At 36.2% G+C, this 27,359-nt stretch overlaps 1 protein-coding gene across 3 annotated transcripts in view; it reads right to left on the bottom strand.

Annotated features, from left to right (window-relative positions):
• Positions 1-25,391, bottom strand: part of l(2)gd1 (lethal (2) giant discs 1) — an 87,976-nt gene extending 62,585 nt beyond the window's left edge. Inside the window, exons 1-5 of one of the 3 annotated variants that reach the window (XM_081741737.1) lie at positions 24,997-25,391; positions 11,538-11,664; positions 7,294-7,424; positions 2,471-2,673; positions 1,143-1,384 (exon numbers count right to left, since the gene is read on the bottom strand). In XM_081741737.1, coding sequence (XP_081597863.1) covers positions 1,143-1,384; positions 2,471-2,673; positions 7,294-7,424; positions 11,538-11,664; positions 24,997-25,068 — 775 coding nt within the window. In that variant the 5' untranslated portion in view covers positions 25,069-25,391. The remainder of the gene's footprint in view (positions 1-1,142; positions 1,385-2,470; positions 2,674-7,293; positions 7,425-11,537; positions 11,665-24,996) is intronic. The other 2 variants (XM_081741731.1, XM_081741740.1) reach the window with 2 other exon arrangements.
• Positions 25,392-27,359: the final 1,968 nt, after the last annotated feature.

Raw genomic sequence — 27,359 nt, 5'->3', positions numbered from 1 at the left:
TTGATTCCAGAACTTTCTAGCATGTTTCAGATGGTTCTAGAACCTTCTAGAATGTTCACATATCTGTCGAGTTCCATCAAGTCTGTCCTTTAGAAAGATGGCTTTCTCTTCATGTTCGCCCTCTGTGCAGTACAAACACACCATTCTAGAATCCTTACTGTCATTCGTGGCCCAGTTGTACAATTGATTCCAGAACTTTCTAGCATGTTTCAGATGGTTCTAGAACCTTCTAGAATGTTCACATATTTAGGTCAGTGCAATGTACTACGATTGATAATGGAATATTCCAAAAGATTACCAAAGGATTACTGAATTGTAGATTGCACCAGAAAAACATTACTGTTAGGTTAGTTACATCTTACTTCACCAGTACTGACAATTGGCAAGTTGCCACATTGGCACCCCAGGTGTCTCTCCCGAAATGGTCACACGAAAATCATTGTACACTCATTCCCATTTTTGGCCCAAGTTGACATTCGCCATACTTATGCCGGACATATAGGACTACCTTGGTATCCAATTTCAAGGAAATCAAATGGACACTTTCTGAGATATCACTGATCCAAAATCTTTCCGGGATTTCCCGGAAAATATTTGATTTTCAAATAAATGTACCTGACACACCATGTAGCCTATTCTTTCCTCTTCAAAATGCTATATTATTTTTCTCTCTAGCTCAATATTTACGGGAGATATGACCAATTGAATCTAACAAGGTTCTACAAAAATCATCAAATTTGTCCATTTTTTTTACCACCCTGTACAAGGCTACAGGGGATACAGGGCTAAAATTTGGTGCACGATCATCTCTCATAGGAGCCTACATGTACACCAAGTTTCATCCAAATCTGAGACGACGAGATTTTTTTTCCTGAAAATTTGGTTGATTTCACACGGAATGGCTCGTAACTAACATCCAACGCAACTTTCTTTTACCGAGTTTTCTAATACTCACAATGATTTGGATAATCCTTCACACATACATTTTTACTTTCTTTACTCTCCTTTGCCTTTATTATAAGCCTTAATATTATAGCATATTATCTATAGTTGATAGCAGATTTCTTTGCGACAGAACTTATGCCGTCTATACTGGACTACTTACACTCAAAAAAGCAAATGATGTTTATTCTTTCATATACCTGGTGTTCGATCAGTGTCCGGTGTGACAGCTGGAGAAGGCGACACTACTGGTGATACTGGAGAAGGCGACACTACTGGTGATACTGGAGGAGGTGACACTGCAGGTGATACTGGAGTTACGGCTGGAGACTTCTTTTGAGCTGAAGTCGATACAGGAGGTGGAATATCTTCCTCACTGATAGGTCTGCCAGCTTTAGCTTGTTTCTGAAGATCTTTCAATGTTTTTAAACCTCTGCCAAATCTGCAAGATTTATACTGAATCAATTTCGGACATTTCTTATCTATGAAAGAAAAATAGTGTCTTTCTGTTGTATAACTATGTCAAATGATATTTATGTAAGTGTTCGTTTCTGAAAGAAATTTACAGTTAATGTCAAGTCGCTTGCTCTCCTGTTTACTTTTTCTTTTAATTTCTCCTCAATGGTACATCATCTGGGGGCTGTGTCGACTGTCTTTAATAGCTGAAAGAAAAAAAGGAAAGAGGAACACATCACCTTAACAATCCCAATTTATCACAAAATGGAAGGATAATTTAAACAGATTAGTAACAAGGACTGCTACACCACCGTAATACAGAGAGGAAAGCGAATCAGTCTTCCCGGTCATAAGCAAAACCCCTGCTGGATTACCAGTTAGATCTTTTTGAAGGCCTGGGAACTACTAAACTTGAAGAAAGAAATCAAAAGAATGAAAATAAACAGTAAAAATAAGCTAACTAAAGGAGTCAGACGGATAGAACTTACATTCAATTGCAGGTGTTTTAGAATGATTTAGAGAGAATCAACAGGAGGAATAATCGGAGTAGGTAAATGTTCTAAGTAGGAAGTGAAATGTCCTAAGTCCACGAAAACGTTGGGGGTACAAGGAACTGATACTCACAATAAGATAAGGCTATAATAATAACAATAACAATAATAATAATAATAATAATAATAATAATAATAATAATAATAATAATAATAATAATAATGAGAAAAATATTTTAGTACAAGACTAAATGCCTAGCTGCAAGGGTAAAAAAGATCGAGGAATTATACGATAGAAGTATTACTCTACAAGGACAATTTAATTACCATAAGAATGGAATATAATCGTCGCCAAAGAACAGCAAGACAATATCGTTACGTTAGGAATTTGAACTAAGAAGCGCAAGCAAAACAATATCTTGTACTTTTGCACGAGCTAAAAACCTTGTGAGAACGAATGGAAGTCCACGAAACCGGGGTTGTAAACGAGCGTAAAGAAACTGGGGGTAAAGGCAGTTGAAACGTGGTACAAAATAAACAAACAATTTAAATAAGATATAAAGAAATTAAAAATGTGTTACCTTCTGGCACGAGAAGTTTCTCCGGCACTTTTGGCGTTGGCTTCTGCTGTCTCATACATTTTTATCCTCTCTTCTAAAACAGACAGGACAGAAACTGGTGGTGCAGACACTTTAGGAACAGCTTCGGTAGACATCATCTGAGGCACTGAAGTTTCAGAATCCAATACGGTGTCGGTGTCCGAAACCAATGTTTTCAATTCATTCTGTGTTAGTAATGAAGCAATATTATCTTATTGCATTAAAATAGAAAAGAGTCAATTTACTTAAGATTCGACTTGTACACAGTTCCCAATCGTAAAGAATAAAAAGAACCATGAGTAGCTGTAATGAATAGAACAGCTACTTACTCTTGGTAACAATACACATGGAACAATAAACATTCATGATGTATGTTTAATATTGAGGATAAAGATACCTTACCTTGTCTCCTAAATATTTTTACCAGTATTAAGTATGCATCCTATAGCTACTGTTAGCAAATATTCATGGTTGGCTAGATTTGAGTTAAGAGTCTCTTTCACAGCACCGAGGCTACATGAGACGTGAACCTATCGCTTAAAATGGGAGCCAAGTCACATGAACTCCCACCACGAATTGAAACCGGGTCTCCCGTGCCCATACGTTAACCATATAGCCACAAGGGAGCTGTAGCCAAATATTTACGACGTACTTTCTCTTTAAGCCATCTTATACTGTATTATGTAGAGTAGTAGAGTACTAACTACACTGTTCTATGAGAAGAGTTCTAAAGATTCGCTGATAAACAGATGAAACACGGGGTTTATCCCCGGACATGAGACACTTTCAATAAAAATTTGAGTTTAATAAGCTTTCTTTAAAAAAAATAATAAAGTATAATAGTAATAGTGTACAGTTAATATTCGAAAATTAGGCTGCATACTCATAATACATATGTGGAAGAACTTTGAATTATTAGTGTATTATAAGCTCTTTATTGGTTTACAGAATGTAACTTGCACTATTAGGAGGAACTGTTCAGGATTATGATGCGATATCAACAACTGAGGGCTCCGCCTCCATCACCATTGCCAGTAAAATGTGCATGTGCTTCTCAAACGTATTCTTTCATAGCACTGGATTATCCTGTTACAGTAGAAAACTACATTTTCCGTGGCAAATTCGTTCGCTCATCCTGTTACGATGCGATTTCTTCATTTAGAGGTTCGTTCAAGTCAAAATTTAAGTATCACCATTGCTCTGTCCTTTTCAAAAATCTTAGAAAAATACGATAAGTATTTAATTATCGTGTGTGTACCACATGACCACACATTAAACGACTGTGATTAACACATCTTGAACTTGCTAGTTGTTCTCCCTAACAGCGCAGGTCTATCAACCATTTAAGAAGTAAACATGTTTTAATTATTTAAAAAAAAACTAGGTAGTGTTTTTAATGTCCTACACAAAAAGCAGGATTGGTAAAAAACATGTTTTTCTTTTTTTGAAAACCCAAAAACCCATTTTTTGGTTTAAACCAGGTTTCTTTGACTTAAACCAGTTTTTTTAATCATTTTTTTCTTTTCCTTAAATAATTTGCTCTGTGTATTTATATTACATATGGACAGAAATAAGTTTATTTCGCCTTGGTGTTATTATGCAACAACGGGGTTATGCTGGAAGGGGTCACATAAGCTTAAGGCGAATCCAAACCAATTCTTGGCTTACATCAGAGAGAAATTTGTCCTCCATCTGGACTCGAAACCGGGACTAATTGGCCACAAATGAGATGAGTCTGCCGACTCACTCACGAAGCACTCCTGATAAAAATACGTTGTATGATCTTTACATACTTATTAATGTAATTGTCAAGAGTAATTTCAGGACAAAAAGATAAACAGTTGCACAAGTGAAACCATTATAAAGAATTATATATAAATCGGGTAACTCCAGTCTTAGCCATCGGGAAAATCATTTTAAGGTCAACGCTAAATCATAATCAGTACGCTAAAACTGAGGTATTAAATTACAAATTTAGTACGTAGATAGCATTCAATAAAATTAAAACTGAAGGTCCAATTCAAGCTAATGTTGGAAGCTACGTAGGCAGTCAATAAATTTTGCCAATATCTATCAATACCGTATATTTAAGCAACCTTGGCTTCCTTATAAAACAACAGCCATTCAGGCAAGCAGAAATAACAATTTGGTTTCGTTTCGTATATTTAGGCTTAACATCCTTATGTAATACCTAGACTATAAAGGAGAAGACTTTCGCTTAAAGTGACATCCGAACCGCTACTTGGTTTACACTTGAAAGAAGAGTTGTGGTTCGACCGAGAACTGAACATGGGACGCATTTATTAAAAGGTGAAAAGGGGATAAAACTAACGCAGATGGTTTTTGATAATTGGAAACGTCAGCATGAAGTTCACACGATTTAAAGCGTTTTTCGTTTTTTAGTTTCTTTCTGGTTTAAACCAGCCAACCCTGCCAAAAAGCCTGTCTATACCTGCCTTTCAACAAGAACACATCAAAATTTCGTCTTCTCACACCAAGTGTCACAGGACTAAGGTGGAAAAAAATTACCACGATCATGGAATTAAAAGGAAAATCCAAAACCTAAATGCTTTCTTGTTTCAAGACATGTATACATAGGTTTGTTAATGCCGCTTGCATGTAGTGGTAGAACGCGGTTTTAGTTATCAAAGTACTGGAGACACTAACAATGTGAGTTCGTTGGAATTTTTCATGAAAAGTTTTGGACTTAACATGTAAATTTTATCTTCTTTTGCAGACTCTCCTTACTTTTTGCTTTCCAGGGACATTCTTATGGGTACCGATGTCTTCACTGCTCTCAAATGCCGTAGTCAACTAAGTTTTAATTACAAAACAACTAGTAATACTCACTTAATTGCAATATGATTTACTTGTAATATTCGACCACTTCCTGTCTTCAGGCTCCAAAGGATATTTTTAGAATTTCTCTAGATAAAGAAACAACTTTTCTTTTTTACAAATCCTTCCTTCTTCTACTAGAGTGGAAGACTACAGGAAACAGGCGAATGCACGTTTTAAAATAATTTATCTAACAATGGAACTGAGTGAACACTACCCTTGTTTGTAAGATCTTTGTATTAAAAATGTATCCATTACTTTGTATTATTAAATATAGTAACGCACGTTCTTGTTGTGAACGACAGCAACAGCCGAAAAAGAAAGAAAAAAAAAATAATTCACAGGACAAATTATTTACATCTTTGTTAATAATGTAGAAATAGTTTCAACTTCGTAATGTCGAATATAACTTTTGCCACGACAAGTTAAACATTATTGTTGTTGCAATGTCCGTAATAAAGTGAAATAAACCCAAGTGCTTGAAAAACACTGTAAGGTTGAAATTATGCCCATTTAATCTTAGAAATTAGGGTAACCATAATCGGGTGGCTTGTTCCATTATGTAACGAAATAACTCAACAGGACCACTTCTCACTACAAGAAACTTCGTACTTTGTGTTCATTTTATTATGTCTGTCATTCTATATACAAAATCTCGTTGTGGTTACTTGAAAAACAATTTCTAAAATTAAAAAGACACAATTCCAAAATACAGTGTTAATCATATATAGTGATTGTTTAAAACAGTTACTTTTATTGTATCTTATTAAAGGACATAGCAACCAAAATAATGTTTAACTAGTGGCTTTTAGCTTCTGCAGTGACTGTTCGTGAACATGGAACTAGAATGGATCGAAATATAGAAGAACGGATTCCTAGATAAAATGTAATAGTGTCGAGTGCAAGATGAATTATTTTTTTTTTATTAAGTATGTATCAAAGAGAATTAAATAGTAATTAGTTTTTAGGTCTTTTATTTGATTCTTACTGAAGTTATATATTTGTTGAAATTGTAATACGCAAGTCTTTTCTGAATTTTAATATTGTTTGCCACGAAATTCACAAGAATATAGTTATAACAGCCAAACGAAACAGAAACTCAAACCATCTGTTTCAAATAATTAAAAAAAAAATCTAATATAAATAAAATTGTGTGTGTGTGTGTGTCGGTGTGTGGGTTCGGGACCAGACAACTGAACCGAGTTACCAAATTTTGGTCACGGATACCTTGATCCAGGCCCCAGACCAAAACGATGCGTTTTTTTTTTTTTTTTAATTCGAACCGGGAAAGGGAGGGGGTGTTTACCGGGACATGTAACGGTAGCAGAAAATGACCGATATTAGTGTCGAATTCATAGTTTTCGCGGTCGCTGAGATCAATGCTAAAACTCCGATCGCATTAACTTCCAAATTCACCCCATTCGGCTGTAGGTCGGGGGTCACGGGGGGGGGGGGGGGGGGAAGGATACCGAGACATGTAAAAATAATCCAAAACGACCGATATTAGTGTCAAATCCATAGCTTTCGCGGTCGCTGAGATCAATTATGACATTTCCATTAGCGATTACTTTCAAATTCAGCTACCATTGCATGCGGACTGGGGTCACCTGCGGTGGAAGGAGGGTACCGAGACATGTAAAAATAACTCAAAATGACCGATATTAGTGTCAAATCCATAGTTTTCGAGGTCGCTGAGGTGAATAGTGATACTCTCACAGACACTGACTTCCAAATAGAGCTCTCATCGGCTGGAGTCCAGAGGCGTTTTTTTTTTTTTTTTTTTTTTTTCAAAATTCGAACCAAGGGGTTTCAAGGGGCGTTTACCGGGATATATAAAAGTAGTAGAAAATGACCGATACATTTTTTCTTTCGTTGTCCAGTTTGTTGACATAGTTATTTTATCTGACCCATGCAAAGAATAGGTATTTCAGTTAGTGTAATATATGATCAAGAAATACAATACTTACCAATAATGACGGATCATCATCATCTCCAGATAAATCTTCGTCTTCCACTTCTTTCATACTGGCAGCTATCATTGCGTTTAGATCAAGTTTCCCATCAGCCACTGCACTACGGTTTCCTCCGCTACGAGCTCCTAAGAATAAATATTACTTCCTAAGAGTTGCTAGATACTATCATCATTGACTTCTTTAAATACAAATAATTCATATCATACTCTTTATTTTACAGTGAACTACTAATTTACAAAGTACAATTTAATAAAGCACAAAACATCTTCAAGCCATAGTCCGTTATTGAGAAAGTGTTCTTTTCCGCCTAAAATGACTAGCTGATTAGAAGACAAATGTGCAAGATGGTAATTCATTCTCAAAATTTACTTGTAGAATGAGATATTTTGAACACCTTCGTTGTTATGTACTAAGAATCAAGAAGGAAATTACACCAAGAAATGAAATAAAAGCAACAGTAAAATAAAGACCCAAAGAACAAACGAACTAATTTCTGTTCTAATATTAGTTTTGTTTGCTGAAACATGCCGCTCAATATTGAGGCTATACGACGCTAAAGTGCCCTGTAAGTATATTTGTTGGAGTTTGAAAAGAAGTTCCAAATAAATATATATATATATATATATGCACATAGAGGCTAGACTATTTACCTTCATATGTCCTTGTACTCCGCAATACTACCAGATAAACAGTGTTATCAATACAACACATTTAAATGGCACTATGTCACACTACTACTTATTTCTGAATGTTAAACGAAAACTTACAGTATCACATTTATTATTGGGTTGTAAAGTAATGACGCTCTAGCATTAACAAACATTCAAATTTTGGTGGCTTATATGAGAGTAATAATGTAAATGCGATAGACAAGGCAAATGCATACTCAAAGCATTTTAGTGTGTTCAATGCTATGATTATGATACAACGTGGGGCTGCGGTTGCTCAGTGGTACAGCACTCACTTCTGATGAATAGGGTTCGATCCCAGTTCCCGCCAATTTGTCCCAGTCATGGTGGACAAACAATGTGTGCATGAATTTTCTACTTTTCTCCCACTTTCAGCATTCTACCATTATCATCCATCTCATCATTATCAGCATCCCTCAGCCTCAATGCAAAATTGTGGGACGTTAAACTTTTAAAAAAAAAAGATACGAAATATTTCGAATAAATGGGAACAAAGTACCAGGATTTGAAAATCTGATTTTTTTTTTTTTTTCAGAAGAATTTGACTCTAAAAATGCTTAGATAAGTATATATTCAATCACATAGAAGGATTTTAATAGACGTAAAGATTATAATCCGTTTATAGCAATTCAATATCTGGAAATACGATAAACTTTCGAGAAGTTTGCCAAACTAATCAAAATTACGCAACCTCTACCGATGCTCCTCATATTTCGGGGACAGTTTAATTTGTCAAACGTGTGTAAACACACTATGATGATTTTTACGTCGATTGAAAATCATCTACGAGACTGAACGTTACATTTACCTAAGCATTTCTCAATTTTAGGATTTAGGAATTAAGATTTCTGGGCTTTCTGCATCAGTGGCCATGTTAGCCCGTCACGTATGAAGGGTGACGTTCCTCGGCGATCACACTATGCGAGGAAAGGAAACGAAGCGGCCTGGGACCTATGTGTTAGGTACTACTCCAACATTTGCCTGGTGTAAATGAGGAAAACGAGGGAAACTTCGCTGAGGATGGCTAGTCTGAAAATACTTTTACACTTTTTCGACTGTCCCCCCACCGACAATCGAACCCGGTACACTAAGGTATTTCGGGTGAGCATTGCCCCGTCCGTCTTTCGTTGTTAGAGTTGTAGAGTTTTCCAAAATGTGTGATGCTGCAGAATCTGTAACACTGGATAATAAATGTGGTATCAGAAGTTTTCGTTTAACAAGTAGATTTGAAGCATAATCTGACGTACTGCCATTTGAAAAAAATACAACTTTATGATGGACTGGCACTACTGTTAATATGATAACATTGCAGAGTATGTTGTATGATTTTCCTTTGTCGATATTTACATTGTACACAATTTCAACCTTCCTTATTCATTGGTTTACAATTTACAAGAGCATTACGATTAAATGGTCCCCGGTCTATATATTTAGAGAGAAAGAGATGGCAAAAAAATCCCATAAGCAAAAACAGAAAATCATCAGAAAATAATAGAGAACAACCACAGCACTTAGAAAGTGCTTCTTCTTCTTCTTCTTCTTTCAAAAGACCATTCGTACAATAATTAGTATTAGTTGTTGTATAGTGTTCCATAATTCAGTTATTTAATTTCAGAAGCGGAAAGGCTCATAAATCTATCCCAGCTTTTTGAAACTTCACGACGCACCGTACAGGCAGCAAATCTTGATTCTAATATACATTAGTACGTTGAAATACACCGTATTATGAATAGTATAGCTCGGAAGTCAAAGAAACGTGACTTCAAAAAGTAAGAAAGATGATAAATTATATTAGGATTCCATGTACAGTGCGTTCAGTCACTTCGTCTTGACAGTTTTGTTAGGTTGCGCAAGGACATGTTTCAATAACCTTTTCAGGCGTACTCGTCGTTTGGTATCCGTGAGTTTTCTTTCTACATTATCATTCCACCAATTCTTTCATCATTATTCACTTTTATTAACTATTTTTCTCTTTCAGCATAAATGGCCTAGCTATGGGACATAAAACTACAAACTTCATTTCGTAGCAAATTTTTAGAAATCAACTATAGCCTTATTATACTACTGATTGCTAATATACAGGGTGTTTCAAAACAACACCGACATCGTTTGGGAGGTGATTCCTGACACCAAGATACGACAAAAAGTATAGAAAAACCTGAGTGCACAAATGCTTCCTTTCGGAATTATAGGCTGCCTAAAACATGAATAATAATAATAATAATAATAATAATAATAATAATAATAATAATAATAATAATAATAATAATAATAATAATAATTTTAAAGCATTGGCATTTAAAGGCCCGTAGCTCCAAAAGTATGGGACCTTCCGTAGTCGGGTGAAGACTTCACTTAGGAACTAATATGTGCACTATCCAAAAATACATGTTTCAGAATCCTAAGATACTCATGAAGCAATTTTTATAGAGAGAGTTTCGCTACGGGCATATAATTTGAAGTACTCACCACCTACCTCTATAAAAATTGTTACGGAAGCACCGCAGGATTCTGAAACTTGGATATTTGGGTAGGGCACATATTAGTTCCTAAATAAAATCTTGACCCGACTACGGTAGGTCCCATAGTATTGAAGCTATGGACCTTTAAAGTTCATTTTTTTAATGTTTTCGGCAGCCTATAACTCCGAAAGGAAGCGTTTGTGCACCCAGGTTGGTCTATGCTTTTTTGTCTTATCTTGGTGTCAGGAATCACCTCCTAAACGTCGTCGGTGTTGTTTTGAAACACCCTATATATACATATACTAAATATTTTTAAAATGAATTACTTTACAATATTACCAATTGTTCTGTAGCTTATTTTGTGAAGATTTGCAGAAATGAATAAATATGACATGAGTACAACCATCTATTAGCAGTATGTCGTCCAATAATTTCTGAGAAATAAATAAAGTAAACCTTCATACAAAACACTATAAAAATCATAATTTCTGTACTGACGCTCAAGGGACATGTTTAACTTCTTTCACCGTTGATCTCTTTCATTTGGCGAGAACTTTCAACACAGTGTTTTCCTCAGTCGGATGTGAAAGTGAGAAAGGACGTTTTCTCTTGAAATAACTATCCAGATCGGTTATTGAATACACATAGTAAACTGAATGGATAATTTTTGAATAGAAAACACTTGTACGGACAATGTAGAAAGCTTTGGGCGCATTTAAACAAAACAGTAAAAACATATGAATAATTTACCTTTAAATATAGCAGCATAGAAACAGTCTACAAAAAAGCGAGCAAAGCATTAAGATAAAACTCGGGAAACTATAAGACAGAACAGAGCTAACAACACTGGTTTGAAAAGATGAATTTCTTTTGGGTTCTCCTGACTACCTCTTTCTTATCTATCTAATGTGTAAAAGAAAAATATGAGGGAATGAAGCCATTCCTAAACAAAAATACAAAATTAAAATTTCGGTAAGCAAAGTATCAAGAAACACTACGAAATAAAAATTGTGATGGAAGCTCATATTATTAAGTAAAGTTCAAGAATCAGGAAGAAAAGCATAGTTTTCATTTAATAATTGAGTACCTCTCCTGGGTGTTGGCATACCGCCTGACAGCAATGCAGCTAATTCTGCTTCGTATTCAGGGTCATCACCATCATCGCCAAGCATGTCGTCCAAGTTATCGTCCACATTCATATCCATCAAACCGAACTGAAAAATAAAGAAAGATGCATTTAAATCACTGAGAAGACAAAATAATACACATATAGTACTGAAACACTAAGCACCTTTACTCACACTCTGACTTCGAATCCTTTGATCTGGTTTTCTAGACCGGAGTTTGTTACCTCTTAATTCAACTACAACTTAAAGTCCCATGATTATGCACCGAGGATAAGAGAGACGGTGATAATGATAATTAATGAAAGTACAATTAAGAAATGGGAGGAAACGGAAGACTCTCGAAAAATCCAGGCACAGGGTGTTTGCCCATCACAAAAGGCCTGAACCAGAGATGAGCGTTCTACCACTGAGACACCAGCCCCTGCCTAAATTGTAAATATGACCTCAGTCCGTGGTACAAGGTAAGATTTTGATTGTTTTAGTAAGTTTACAGAAAATTACCAAGACACAGAAAACATGTGCTTAAACTAGTCTCCAATACGACTATCAGTCCGCCTGTCATTCTTCGTAAATAAGGATTCTCCACGACTGATTTTTCTATTCATCATCAAAAGTAACAGTACAATGGCCTACTAATAGCGGAACCAATGTAACAGGTGATGTATGTCTTAATATCTGAGCCGACAGACAACTTTAGAAATAGATTATGACTAAGAAACTTCCTGATACCGACTTTATCGTCTGCCAAAATGTTTCGCAACTAGCAGTTGGCTTGTATCCGAATAACTGAACTGCAGTAACACACTAAATACAAGTCTTGCTACCGTGCAGGGATCGACTGTCCCAGTTCGGTGACTGGGTAAAAGGGTTAAGTCCTATGTTTCTGCCCTTTAGATTAAATGAAAGACGAAAAATGACTGATGACAATTGAATGCACTCGAACTCTAGCGATAGATAGGTTTTGCAATTGGCAGCCTAATATCCTAGACTGGGGCATGTCAATTAGCATTTGCAGAAGGTCTTCATATGGTAATGAAGAGTGTCTCAGAAAAAGTCATCCGACTTAAAATGTAAACAATATTTACAGTATAAATATAGAACATAAGACACTTTAGATTAATTTTATATGATAAGGCTAATCATAAAGATTTTACATACCAACCATACGTGCTCAATACAGGCCCCTTGCACAGCATATGTCCATACGGTAGTCATATTCGTCCCAAATTTTCGCTATCATTTCTGGATCTAATCTAAAACGTGGAGGACCACTGGATTTCTCTTTACACAATAACTCGTCTTGAAATTGCTTATACCATCGCCTAATGGACTGGATAGTAGGAGCTGTAACACCAAGGTATTGCCGACAAAATTTACGCTGAACAGTAGTTATGGGAACACACTTCGCTAAGTGTAGAACGCAAAATGAATTTTGCTGTAGTCATCATCCTGACAAACACTGAAGTGGTCGGCGAAGGAAGCGCGCGACTGCAACCTACCGGCGATAGTTATGATCGCTTAAAATCGGATGATTCATTTTGAAACATGACACATTGTAGTATTTGGCAAGTACAAGAGTATAATTAAACAGGGTGTCTACTAAAATTCCAAAATGAAATTTTGTGACTTTTTCGGGACCTTTTCTTACCACAATCTTTTTAAGATTCTCAAGAGCGAATCTGGGTGCGAATTAGGCCACATTTTCATGCATACAATAGAAGTGTGCTTTGCTTGCGATTTGGTAGCGTCTAAAGCCAATCATAGACATTTCTGCTGGTGAATTTTCACGTTTGATAGAACAAAATTTTCCAATCTGTACTTATATTTGTACAATATATATTTGTATATATATTTTAAAATAAAAAATACAATGTCGTCACCCAAAGCTAAATTTTGTGACTTTTGTGACCGATATAGACACCCTGTTAAATCATTAACATTTCATCTACATACTGATCATTTTCAACACTTTCAAATATAGGATGTTTGTTAAGAACACGGTAACACGAAGTTCGAAATTTTACGGGTGAAAATCGATTGATTCACAAACGAAAGAGTAATATGAGGACTAGTTAAAAAGAAATAATTTGTGCTTACGATATTTCTTAGGATACAGTAATAATATACTAGTAATAACAGAGCACGAAATTTCGAATCTGAATCCCGTAGCCAGATCAGCGAGCGAGGTCGTAATTTTGTTGAAGGCCAAATGATTATCATCAAACTAAAATATTTGGTCGCCAATGCGACACTTCCCGTCCTGGTAATAGCATACAATTAAGTGGTAGTAGGGTCACTCTACGCCACGTCACGAACGTTTCCAACCCAACCATCTTCGATTTGTACGAAATATTTACTATGTTGTAGCTTTGGTAGAGATACTACATTTTGTTAAAATGCTGATTCCCTGCAGGTGTGGTTCCAAAATAACGGGGAATCAAATACTCGAAAAATGCATCAATTATAAACCCACGCGAACATTTGGGGCAACACTGCTCCTAAACTGATTGATGTAGAGACTTGATTCAAGTCTTGTTGGAAACAGAATGAAATTGCCTTTCCAATAATGTGTTACAAGATTAGTTTGCAGTGACTTTTGACTTCGAACTTTTGAAGAATTATCTTTGATTTTTCTGAAAACTACCTAAGTACATATAGTGTGATATGTAATATGAAAATATTCATATTTATTTGTTGATCCTGCTGAACAAAATATCGATAAAATTCTATCACTGCGATTTAAGAAGACAAATGCTACAATCCACTTAATATAAATGGGCATAAAAATGTGACACGAAATTTAAGGAATGTGTTGTCACGGATGTTGAAGTGTGCAGCATCACAAAAGGAATTTAAAACTTATGATTCATGTCGTAAGAATCCAGCAGCAAGTAATGATGCTGATGAAAGTCTTGTAGAAACTGATAATGGGGCAAGAAGCAGTGGTGATGAAACTGAAAATTATGGAAGCGATATTGAATAGTGCTCCAAAGAAAGTGCGACTGCATCTCTGAACAAAAGTTTAAAAGACAACGGAGACTGAAAATAAATAAATAAATATATGTAATACAGAATGAAATACTGTACAATCATCAGCTATTGAAAAATATTTTAAAATGTCTACAGATCATGATATAAAGAAAATGCTGAGAAAGTAAAATCATTACACAGTTCAAAGAAGAAAAAAGCTCCTATAAACAGCGAACAGATTTTTAAAAGTAACATTTCTAACTGTTTTACGAAAGAAATATATGGACTGTAAGAAAAATCACTGAGAAAGAATTTCACTACACTAACTACATGACCCGTAAAGTAAATGAGTTTGTGAAGATCAAAAGGATTTTAACAACACCTCACATCAAACCTGGAAGGCTCTTATCTGATGCAAATGGAATTGGCTTGAAAATAAAAATAAAAATGTAAAACTTCCATAGTAGTGCTTTAGTTACTCATATTCTGCCTGGAGAAAAATGTTTTATTTCAACGAAAATTGGTGGAAATAGAGTATATGTTCAGAACGTTCAGAAACGATTAATCCTGAACAATCTACAAGAAGGTTGTTTCCACTTTAAAGAGGAAAATCCAGATGTGAAAGTAAGATTTTCTTAAAAGTAGGAGCACACACATTGCGTGTGTACTAGTCCCCAGGTATTATCATTTTACACAAAACATATATATGTGTATACAACCAAAGAAGCTTCATTTTTTAAGAAACTGAAAGAAAGTTTATTCTTGATAAACAATGTATTGTTTGTTTTTTGTGTTTTCTGAAAATTATGCATTTATCCTGCAAGATGAATCACAAGGTTTCCATTGGAATAATGCTCAAGCAACAGTACACCCATTCACTGTTTCTATAGATATCTCCAGATTTCCACATGTATCACTGAAAATTTGACTGCCGTTTCGAAACTGCCTTAAACACGAAAACTTTAGTCCACCTATTAAAGAAAGCAATTACAATGTTTCTAACAGAGAAATTTGGCTTAGAAAATCTAAAAGTACTCTGTTTCTCTGATGAAGCAGCTGCTCACTACAAAAATTGAAAAAGTTTCATTAACATTATCTACCATGACTTTTTAATTTTTTTATTATTTATTATTATTTTCCGCCAAGTATATGAAAAACATCCTTGTGATTGACTTGAGAAAACTTTACGAATACTTGCTTCAAGAGCAAGTTTGAAAAGGCCTTATAACGATCATATAGTGACTCCAAGGCAGCCGTACGACTGGGCAGTACACAATGTAAAACACATGAGTTTTAAATACGTTACAAACATATATATGAAACAGAAGCACCACTTCTGTTTGATCGCCTCTCTTTAAGTGATTCCTATTTTTGGCACCTAAAAGATCCATGCGTTTATTCCTGTAACAAAAGGTATTGTGCACGTGATACTTTTTTTCTATATGAATAGTAAATTGATTCCTACAACCTGAAGAGATTACTGGATTTATTACGTGTTGGTACAATGAACATTTGTGGCTTAGACGTGTTTGTAGTTTATCGGAAGACAAAAATGACGTAGAAATCAACTTCCTTTATTCTTATGGACCATATGTATCCTTTGCATTTCACAGCCTTGTTTGCATTCTAAGAGTCCTACAACTTAACTCAATACCACATCTCCACCAAGTTTACAACATACTGGAGTAACATTGAAATTTGAGGTCGTCGAGTTGCAAATAATCGGATTATTTTTGTTAATTTGGCATGGAATGACCCATTACCAGTTAATTCGTCGCAACAGAACAAATGAACACAATGTATGCATCTACTGGAAGCAGGGTTTGAAAAAACCCGGGCTTTTTTGAAAAACCCCAACCCACCTGGGCCCATGTGGGTGTTTTCGGGTATTTTCGGGTTTAATTGGGTTTTTTCGAAATATTTCAATGTCTTTGGGCTAAAAGTGTTAAAATGTGGTTTATATTTCAAGATTGTCATTGTCACAACTTGCAACAATTTTCTACTCACTGCTGTTTTGAAAAAATTGCTACCATTTTGAAATTTTACATTCGAATGCCGAGAAAATCTATACAGCAAATTTAGCGTAACTCGTGCTTCCACCGTCGAAATTTCAACTTAAAAGACTGAAAATTGCGCTTCGTAGCGTGGATACTCGCTGTTTTGAAAAAAAAAAAAATGGCCGCCATTTTGACATTTTACGTTGGTATGCCGCCAAAATCTATACAGGAAATTTAAAGTTTCTCGTGCTTGTACTCTGAAAATTTTAACTTAAAAGGCAGGAAGTTGTACCCTGTAGTGTGTGTGGTAGAGGCAGACAAACGAGTTGAGTTGGTTTTGTGTTTAACGTCCCTTTCAGCAGCGAGGCTATATGAGACGGGACCTACTGATTAACATGGAATCCGAACCACATGAGCTCCCTTCGGGAAGCAAACCTGGGTCTCCCACGCCGAAGACGCGTACACCAACCGCTTAGCCATGAAGGAGCTCGGCAGACAAACGAACAAATGTAGATCAAGTCATCCAGAATCCTGACTGACGTTCACCAAATATGAATACCAAAAGGGGTCCATTAATTTAAAACAAAGATACAATTCATGTTATATGAATGAAATAAATAAATGAAATTAACATCTTCCAGCGTAAAAAACCTCCCATATTTTCTCCATGAGAATCGGGACACCTCAGATCCCCTTCAACTTTCCAACACAATGCAATGAACTGTAGTCTGGTTATGAACAAAAGTATAATACGCCGCGGTGGCTCAGTGATAGAGCGTTCACCTCTGGTGCATGGGGTCCCTAGTTCGATCGCAGCTCGCGCCAAGTGAGCTTTGTGGTGGACAAACACCTTGTGCGTGGGTTTTTTCGGGATTCTTACATTTCCTCCCACTTTCTTCATTCCGTCATTTCATTCATTTCTCATCATCACCGTCACCTTGAGCATAGCAGGCATAACCATGAGACCAAAACTAAAAGATTTCAATTTATTTATTTTTTAAAGAATATAATAGGCGAAAGTTCACTACGCACCAGTTGCTTTTCTCTCTTCGTACCCTGCAATTAATTGCACGGACTGAAGATGCCTAAAAGCTTAATATGTGCTATAAAAATGCTTTACAGGAAAACAATATGCAAATTATTTAAATCAGTGGTACAATTTACCTTCAATATTCTTCGCGCGTTTAGTAATATTTCTTTACATGGCTGTATTTGCCAAAATTATTATTATTATTATTTTAATGTTTCGGAAAGTATCCGAGTTTCCATGAAGTGCAATGAAAAAAGTAGCATTGCAAATTTCGCTCGCTATCAAGTCGAACAGGGTGACGTAATAACTTCCTCGAAACTGTTACCTGCAACAGCGCACTGTTCATTCACTAATTACAGGATCTCCAGCCAATGTCAGATTTTTTTTTTTTTTTTTTTTTTTTTTCACTTTTCGAATAAGCTGATATTGATAGCAGAAATGAAACGGAGTTAAAGATACGGGACATTTCCTTGTTACGACTAAATTTACGGGGACGCGGGACACTCGGGCTCAAAAACGGGACTGTCCCGTTTTTTACGGGACGTACGGCAGGCTTAAGCGTAAAATAGTTTTATTCTTGAAGTATTCATTTCCGATCCTTCTGCGTTTAATTTCCCGAGCACTTCTTTCACGGCGTGTACATCAAAACTTCCACTAGTACGGAAATTTGAACTCGGCACTTGAAATAGTAAGCGGTACATAGTCTTCGGAACCCCGAGCATTAAGCTTCTTAAATTTGACAAGAATTTTTACGCTATTGCTGGTGTTGATTCTACAGAATAATTATTTGAAGAGTAGCACCAAATGACTGAACTAAACTGTTATTGTTGGAGAACCAAATTTTAGTTGAAGAAACTTGTGTTTTATATCAAAGGTAAGAAATAATACTAATAGTTTTACTAATGTATTTACATATGTACTACTAGAACTGGCACCTATGACCTTAAACCCATCACACGTATGAGTGATAACGTCCCTCGGTGTCGCCGAGTCGACGAGCACACTATTCACGGAAAATATTTTCTAAAGTACAAAATTGCTTATTTTACTTCAAACAGGCTATCAGCATAATCCATACATTAATTTGTTCTATAACTATCCCAAGCTTTTTTTTTTTTTTTTTTTTTTAAATTCATTCAGTGCATTCAGAACTTTAAAGGTCGTATGTTGAATGTTGTTGTCTACCTTAACGTGAAAGCCTCTAATTTGCCCAAGGAAAGTCTAAAATTGATGAAAAGCACTTACAATGTGATCACCTTAGTTGTACCAATTATATACTAACAAATAGGTCAAAAACCCAGGTGGGTTTTAAAGTGGTTTTTTTCAGGTGGGTCCAACCCGAAAAAACCCACCGGGTTTTTTCGGGCTGGGCCCACTTGGGCAAACCCTGACTGGAAGTGATATTCTCTAATAGAAATCGAGCACAACGAGTGTTACAGGGCACATATCATGAAAACAAATATAGCATTACTTCACGCATGAATTGGCTCCTAAATAGCCTTCAAAGTATCCTAAACGCTTTACACTTTTCTTTTTCACCTTTACTATACATATCGATAAAGAAGAACTTCCAAATTACGTGTCCAAAAAATACCTAAACAAAAATACCTAATTATGTGTACCAAAATACCTTTATGGCTGCACATAAAACACCTTCTGTCAGAATCAGTTCTTAATCCCTTCAGAGCTCGTATTTTACTAACGTCTTCACAATAATTAACAGATGCTTAGTTTTTTCTTTAATCCCCTTCCCCTGGTCTAGTGGGTATTGAGCGCGAACTTAGGTAATTTCGTCACCAAACTATTAGCATATACGTTATTTCGTCACCGGAAATTTTGACATAGTAATTTCGTCACCTGTAATTTTGCCACCAAAATACTAGCATATAGGAAATTTTGTCATGGTCATTTTTTCACCTTTGTTGAATTAAGCAGAGACAAAGTAAACGACAAAAAAAGCTAACCTTATCTTAATCAAACTTGGAAAACAATTCAGTTGGTGTTTGACTCTAGAAAATCAGTTTCGGATACTCGATGCAAGAACGAACAGCAGTAAGAGAGCATAATGTCAGCTTCAGCAAATGTTAAAAGCACAGGCAAAATGGGCCGCTAATGGATTTATAAATCACTATTTACAAATATTAAGTTTTGCCAATATCAAAATACAGAAAACAGCAAACAAAATATAACTTGTTATAATGCAATTAAGTGTTTTATATTTTCTAGTATTCATAACATTATAGGAAACAACAAACAAAATTTTTTTTCAAACATTTAGTTCCAATGTTATACGTTATGCACAAAGACTGGAGCCGTTTCTGCAAAATCTGAAACACACTTCTAGTTTTGTTTTTCGGTGGTTGACGCACACCGTTTTGAAGCACATTTGAAACGGTTGCTTCTACTTGTTGAATTCCATGAATAAACTTCCGAACTGTTGGGTGGGACATCCCTACCAGATGATGAAACTTCTAGTTCCACGATTCACAAATATTATTTGTCCTAGAATTGCTGTTCACGGTGGCTTGGTGAACATTCCAAGTGTCTAAGGATATAGAGGGGGCACACTACGTAAACGAATATTCCCAGACCGAGCTTTAACACGGCAATACGTGCCAGGCACTTAAGTACTATCAAAACAGTCCTGAAGTTCGCGCTCTTCCTCCGAAGTCTCTTGCATTCCTGATGCACATCTGCTATCATCAGGGAAGAAATGATCTATCTGATTGACGGGGAAGAAATGTCAATTCGTTTATTTTCTCGCAAAATAGACGAAGCTCTTGGGTTTTCCTCCATGTTGACTGAGTCAGCTGAAAAAAGCAATGCTATACACGAGTTGAAATTCCAAAAGTTGCTTTTACAGCCTGCATTTCCGCTATCTCGAAATCCATACCCACAGTTACAGGTTCCGGATATTCAGTAAACTCACTGCACTGATGCACCACCGCACGAAACAGTTCATATGAATCTTGTGTCTTGTTCTCCATTAGGGCATACACCTAGTAATGGAAGTTGCCGTTCACCATCCATGTTTCGCTTCTCAATAGCTATATAAGGCTATATTTAAAGTAAACTTTATTTATACGTTTTTCTTCCTTTATATAAATTTGTTTCCTTCACATATATCCAATAATAATTTGCCAATATTTATTCAGAGTTAAAATATAATATTCTTCTTTAAATAGCTCCTAAGAAAGATCACTCACTCTTTTCACATGACTCAGTTAACGTGGAGGAAGGTACAAGAGTTTAGGCTTAGGGAACGGTACAAGAACGATGCATTTTCGTTTGGTTTGCGGGAAAATGAATGGATTGCCATATCTATCCATATTTGTTCACTATTTTCTGTTCTGAGATTTTGATATTGGCGAAACTTAATATTTGTAAATAGTGATATATAAACCCATTAGTTCTCCATGTTGCCTGTGCTTTTAACATTTACTGAAGCTGGCATTATTTTCTTCTACTGGTGCTTGCTGCTACGTCGAGTACCCGCAACTTCAATTTTGCAGAGTTCAACACCAACCGAATTGTTTTCAAAGTTTGATTAAAATAACGTAAGCTGTTTTGGTCATTTACTTTGCCTAGGGGAGGCCTGGGTAATAAAAGACAAAAAAATATTCTTGTACTTGCATTGATTTCTAGAGGAACTAGAAAAAAATATATGTGATTGTACTAAAAAAAATGAAACCTGCTGATGTATTAACACATTTTTCCAGTTGCTTTTCACACCAAAAAAATCACGATAAATTTTGTTAAACTCAGTGTCTCTTATTACCCCTAAAATGAAATTCAATAGTTTGTTCGAAAAATTTATTTGTCTCAGTATTAAATATCAAAAACCATTGAAACAAAGTATAGTTGCGTTTCACGGAATCTAGATACATCATGGATAAAACTCACACTATCAAATAAAAACGAATGCTGACAAAGGGCCTAGCGGAATAAGCATGTGAAAACTGCCCCCCAAGTATATCGGCACCAAATTTACAGTATTGATTAACATTTATGAGAAACTCAGTTTCCAAAAGTTTCAGCCCCCCAAGCGCTTTTGGAGGGGTGCTAAGAGGGAGGGGGAAGGAAAATTGAATTTTTTTTCCTCCTGAACGGCTGAACCGATTTGCATGAAAAAAATATGTTAGGTGTTTTCAACAAGAGAAAAATCGGAAAATATTTTTTTGAAATTTTGGGGGGTTGAAAATTGGTCAAAAAAAGTTTGAAATTTTCAAAAAAAAAAAAAAAAATAGTGGAAGTAACTGGGACACCCCAAATTTTTTTTTTTTTTTTTTTGTCAGTTTTGTCTTGAGAGGGTCCCTAACAACATATATTTTTTTCATTTTGTTTGCAAGTGTACCTCATAGTGAAAAAAAAGGCAAATGTACATAGGTCAGCATCTATGTGGTATACATATGGTACACAATGTACACCATTAGGATAACCAATACCTTTGAATGGGGGGGTGAAGTTATTATAACATTGGAATCTTATGATAACAAGTATTTTTTGTCTTAATGGTAATTGGTCTCTGAGGATGAAGGGGTTCTCGACCCTCTTCGCACCTCCCTTGGGTACGCCACTGCTGTACATCAACTGAAATTATACATTCCCGCATTTTGTGTTAATTTTGCATATAATCAATGTTCTGTGATATATATAGATCTTTGTTTAGTTATTGTTCTTGTTTAGTAACAGTTGGTCAATAATATGCTTGTTGTTAATAGGTATTTATGTGTTAAGTTTGTTTCGATGGTATTACTGTATATGTGTGTTTAATATGATCAAATAAAGAATGAATTAAAAGAAATTAATCCTCATCACTGTTTTCGTCCACTACTGGAACAATTTCGGTTTTCGTGAACAAAACTGTTGGCTGCTGTTTTCACGTTGCTGCTATTGTGTATTATTTATCATATGTGAGATACTTATCGAAAATCATTCAACCAGCTGAAATACTCATCAATCATTCAACCAGCTGGGGCCCTAGCATTCGTGCTTTATGGCCACCTAGCACAAGTTGGTTCGTGTTTTGTGCACTGTAGTTTTTATGCCGTATGTCCCCACTGTATTTATACCCATCACAGTTACAAATAACGAACCGTAAAATCTGCCGTGTGAATCAGAGTCACTATGAATTGCTTTGGGGAAGAAACTAAATAAAACCCACCTTCTATACTGAAGTTTTTAGCTACCTTATGGGCAAATCCGTGCATAACGCGTTCGACTTTCATTTTTTTTTTTTCATGTGGTAATCTTGCGCGAAGTAGTTCCCTCCAGTAGCCAACTAGTTCCATGTTTATAACCGCTTATTTAAAAAAAGTGAACACAATTTTCACTCTCCTTACATACTATCAAGCACACAAACGAGCAAATTATCCATTTTCTTCCTGGTAAATTTTTAAAACTTTGCTAGAAACGGACGACCAACTTTGGAATTTAGCTCGAGACGTGAACTTATAGTTTGATGGAATCCAAATCGTCATAATGCGTTAATTTTTTTAATACTCGTCCACGGGATTCGAGACACATACTAACATTGTAAGAAATATCGGGCGCATTCTTTATCAAATTATATTCGTACAACATATTGCGACAATAATTTCGGACATGAGTGTACATTTTTCATATGATCGTTCGACTGTACATCGTAAAAGGTTTAATATTCATCTAGCATATTTTTCGAAAATGTAGTTTTACATAGGTTACATTTTACATAAAATTTGGACAATAGGTTTACAACATTTTTTAATGTTCTCCTCGTGTATGTTTACAATTCAATAGCTTTTTCAATCCATTTAAGTTAGCTAAAACCATTTTTCAAATGCGGTGATTTTTCTTCTTTGAGAATTTTGGCACTTTTTAAGTTCATTTTTGACATTCTCCAGAAAAGGGCCTAGCGGAATAAGCATGTGAAAACTGCCCCCAAGCACATCAGGGCAGGAGTGCAGCAGGAGGCCCCAGAAGTAGAGAAGGGTGCGTCAGCGACGGTGAGTATACACATAAACGAGGTCGTTTACAAAGGCTCACTATTATTCACTACAGCTTCGGAGCCGTCGATGGATTTACGGGAGATAGAGTTAGCGAAAAGTCACACTTTTACGTCCGGTCGTAGCTTTTAGTAGAAAAGCAGGTGGATGATCAACTTCGGAATAAATACCCCACGTCTCATACAAAATGAAATGAAATCTTTGAGTTTCACGTCCTACGGTTATGCCGGCTAGGCTAAAAGAGACGATGATGAGAAATGGATGAAACGGTGGAATGAAGAAAGTGGAAAAAAACAGGAAAACCCCGAGGAAACTCACGCACACTGTTTGTCCACCACAAAGTTCACTTGGCGCGAGCTGGGATTGAACCAGGGACCCCATGCACCAGAGGTGAACACTCTACAACTTAGCCACCGCGGGCCCTCACGTTTCATTGTCTCGGTGCTGAAAACAGAACATAAACGAACAACATAAGCTACGACTTATAACAAAAGCATTTTTTTCTTTTGTTACTATTTGCTCTCACATTATATGGTGTTCAATGTCAATACTTTTCTTTGAATTCTTTATTTTAAATGAGCTACTAAAAACTGACTTTCCATATAATTATTCTTCTTTTGAAATATTCTTATTTTATACGTGAGATTTACATTTTGTGGCCGGAGTATTCTTAGTCTGCACCTTCCTCCTATTCGTGTTACTTGAAGTTCTCTTTCTAAGGCTACCGCTCTCTTGCAGTTCATGATAGAAATACCCGATTGCAAGAATACAGACTAACATGTGGTCAATAAAAATAAATAAATGCATATAATTTCTTCCAAAATTGTATACATTTTTAGCACCAGAATCTTAAATTGAATGAATTAGGCACTACTTCTAAACCCTTCGCGTTATCTCTTTAGTTTGGGCAAGGCGGTGATATCCCGTCACCGTATTATTCACATGCTGTTCCTGATTCCTTCCTTCCTTCTACCTCCAACGAGGTTTTTTTTTTTTTTTCTTAAAGGCACAGATCTTGCATCCTTGATTGCCTATATCCTGAAATTGTTCCTGATTCACATAGTATTGCTATCTAAGCGTTACCGAGTGATGGCGGGTTAGAGCCGCGCAGGGCACATTGTTTTCTGACTTTGGTTCTTGGGAACTGGAACTGCGGGAGCCGGTTCAGATGAATCGCTCCCTGTCACTGCCTTGCCTAACTAAAGACTTGCCAGGTTCGTTACCGCCTCCTACTTAAAATTGTTTAAAACAGGATATCACTGATTTCAGAGGTTGGTGAGAATAAACGATATTTCTGGTTAATAAACCTCGTCTAATAACGAAACTAATAATTTCCCCCTAATATTCTAGTTTACTTTTATTAGTTTACTTCTGATGTACAAGGGAACAATGTGACTTCCCTTGAGTTACAATGCATACATTTATGTTAAATACGTACCTGAGAAAATCCACCTTGTTTTCTAGGAGTCGGTCGAGGTGGTTTTTCGTCCTTCTTTTTCCATGCAAACATGTTAAGCGCTTTTATTGTATCTTTAGAAATTCGAAACAACACTACAGGTATCAAAGTTGAAAATGTCAGGTCCTTGTTAGAAAGATCTTCAGCTATCTTCCGTCAGCAAAACAATCTTCTCCTCTTGCAAATATACGGTACGAATAAAAAAAGCCCATAAACGAATTAGTTTTGGATCCTTTGAACTAAAATCTAAATTCCTTACTTTGTATTTCGCAAGTAGATCGTGGACCCTGTCCGTTGGTAAACATTAACAATTGAAATAAGCGAGCGATCAGCGATGCGATGCACTGCAGTTACTCATCGTCTGCTGCCTACGCAAAGCAAATTGAGAATGACATCAGAAATTGGGAAACTGGAACCACATTTTATAAAGAGTATCCGTTTTCTTTTTCATATATATACAAAATACTATTTCAAGGTGATTAAACTCTCGCTCTTAGCATTAGCATATTTTACACCCGTCCAATGGCCAGTGGCGGATCCAGGGGGAGATCGGGGCAATTGTCCCCCCCCAGAAGAGGAAACTTTCTTATTTTATACTAGCATATATTATCCGATTCGCTGGGTTGAAATAAATAATTTAAATGCACACTGATATTGCTCAGTTTGGATCATTTTAATGTATGTCATCCCTCCTCATCTCTCAAGTGTTAGGGCTGAAAATGGACTTAAACAGCATCAGAAGTGTCACTGTTCATTTCGGTGACCGCAAGAACTATAGATTCAACGGTAGTATCTGTCATTTTTGACCATTTATATATATTTCCCCCACCCCCATGTTGCGGGGTATGGCATCGGAAGTGTCACCGTTCATCTCAGCGACCTCAAAAAATGTGAATTCAGCACTAATACCGGTTATTTTTGATTATTTTTAAATATCCCTCCCTCCCCCTCCCCCAAGTTTTGGGTTTGAATTTGAATTTACACGGGATCGAAAGTACCACTGTTCATCTAAGGGACCCAGAAAACTATAAATTCGACACTGATAGTGGCCATTTTCGATCATTTTTATATATCTCTTTCTTCCCTCCCCCAAGTAGCGGCGCTGATTTTAGATTTAAACCGGATCGGAAATGTCACTCTTCATCTGAATGATCCCGAAAACATTATGGAATAGACACTAATATTGGTCATTTTCGATCATTATTACATATTGCTCCCTCTCCTTCTTGCTGCGACACACGACATCAGAATTGTCACTGTTAATCTCAGCTACTCCTAAAACTATGGATTCGACATTAATATTAGTCATTTTCGTTCATTTTTAAATGTTTATCCTTCTCCCCTACGTTGTACCCTCCCTCTCCCCAACTATCAGGGCTAAACTTGGATTCAAAACAGCATCAGAAGTGTCACTGTTTCCCTCACCGACCCCGAAAACTATGGATTAAACACTAATATCGGTCATTTTTGATCATTTTGAAATTTCTCTCCCGCTCCACTTTCCCTACGTTGCATCTTCAAACGGAATAGCGTAAAGCAATCACTGCCCCTAAACTCATGTATGTTGAAAATTTGATTGAGATCGGTCGGGTGGTTCAAGAGTGATGAAGTCACAAAGGCAGTCATTTTTATTTATTTATTTTTTTTTTTTACATATATCTCCCCGTCCCCCTCCGCTACGTTGGATAGTCAAAGTGAAATGATAAAAAAACTCCCAAGACCCGACCCTCATATATGTTGAAAATTTGATCGAGATTGGTTGGGTGGTTCAAAAGTTATTAGGTTTTATCAGTTTTTATTTATACGTCCCCCTCCTCTCCCCCTCACCTAGAAGCTACCGTAAAGTGAAATTGCAAATATGTTTTCACATCCGAACCTCATGTATTTTGAAGATTTGATTGAGATCGGTCGGATAGTTCAAGAGTTATTAAGTTACAAAAATAGTCACTTTCAGTCTTATATAAATTGATTTTTATATATCTCCTCCCTCCCCCTCCCCTAGGTTGCACCGTAAAAGTGAAATGACGAAAACATCACAAGCCCGAACCTATGTTGAAAGTTTGATCAAGATCGGTCTGGTAGTTCAAGAGTTATTAAGTTTAATTTATTTTTATAGATTTCTCCCTTCTCCTCCCCCTCCTCTAAATTCTACCGTTAAAGTGATATGATAAAAACCACCTCAATTCTGAACTTCATCTATGTTGATTTTTTTAAAAGATCGGTCGGGTGGTTTAAGCGTGATGAAGTCACAAAGACACTCATTTTTACGGGGACGCGGCAGAAGTCCTAAACGGCAGAAGTCCTAAAAGGCACAAGACCTAAACGGCATTAGACCTAAAATGCAC

Source organism: Thermobia domestica, chromosome 2, assembly GCF_964235325.1.
Source record: "Thermobia domestica chromosome 2, izTheDome1.hap1.1, whole genome shotgun sequence".
Classification (NCBI taxonomy): Eukaryota; Metazoa; Arthropoda; class Insecta; order Zygentoma; family Lepismatidae; genus Thermobia; species Thermobia domestica.
The sequence above is the reverse complement of the archived record's forward strand: the minus strand, read 5'-3'. Positions and strand labels throughout refer to the sequence as shown.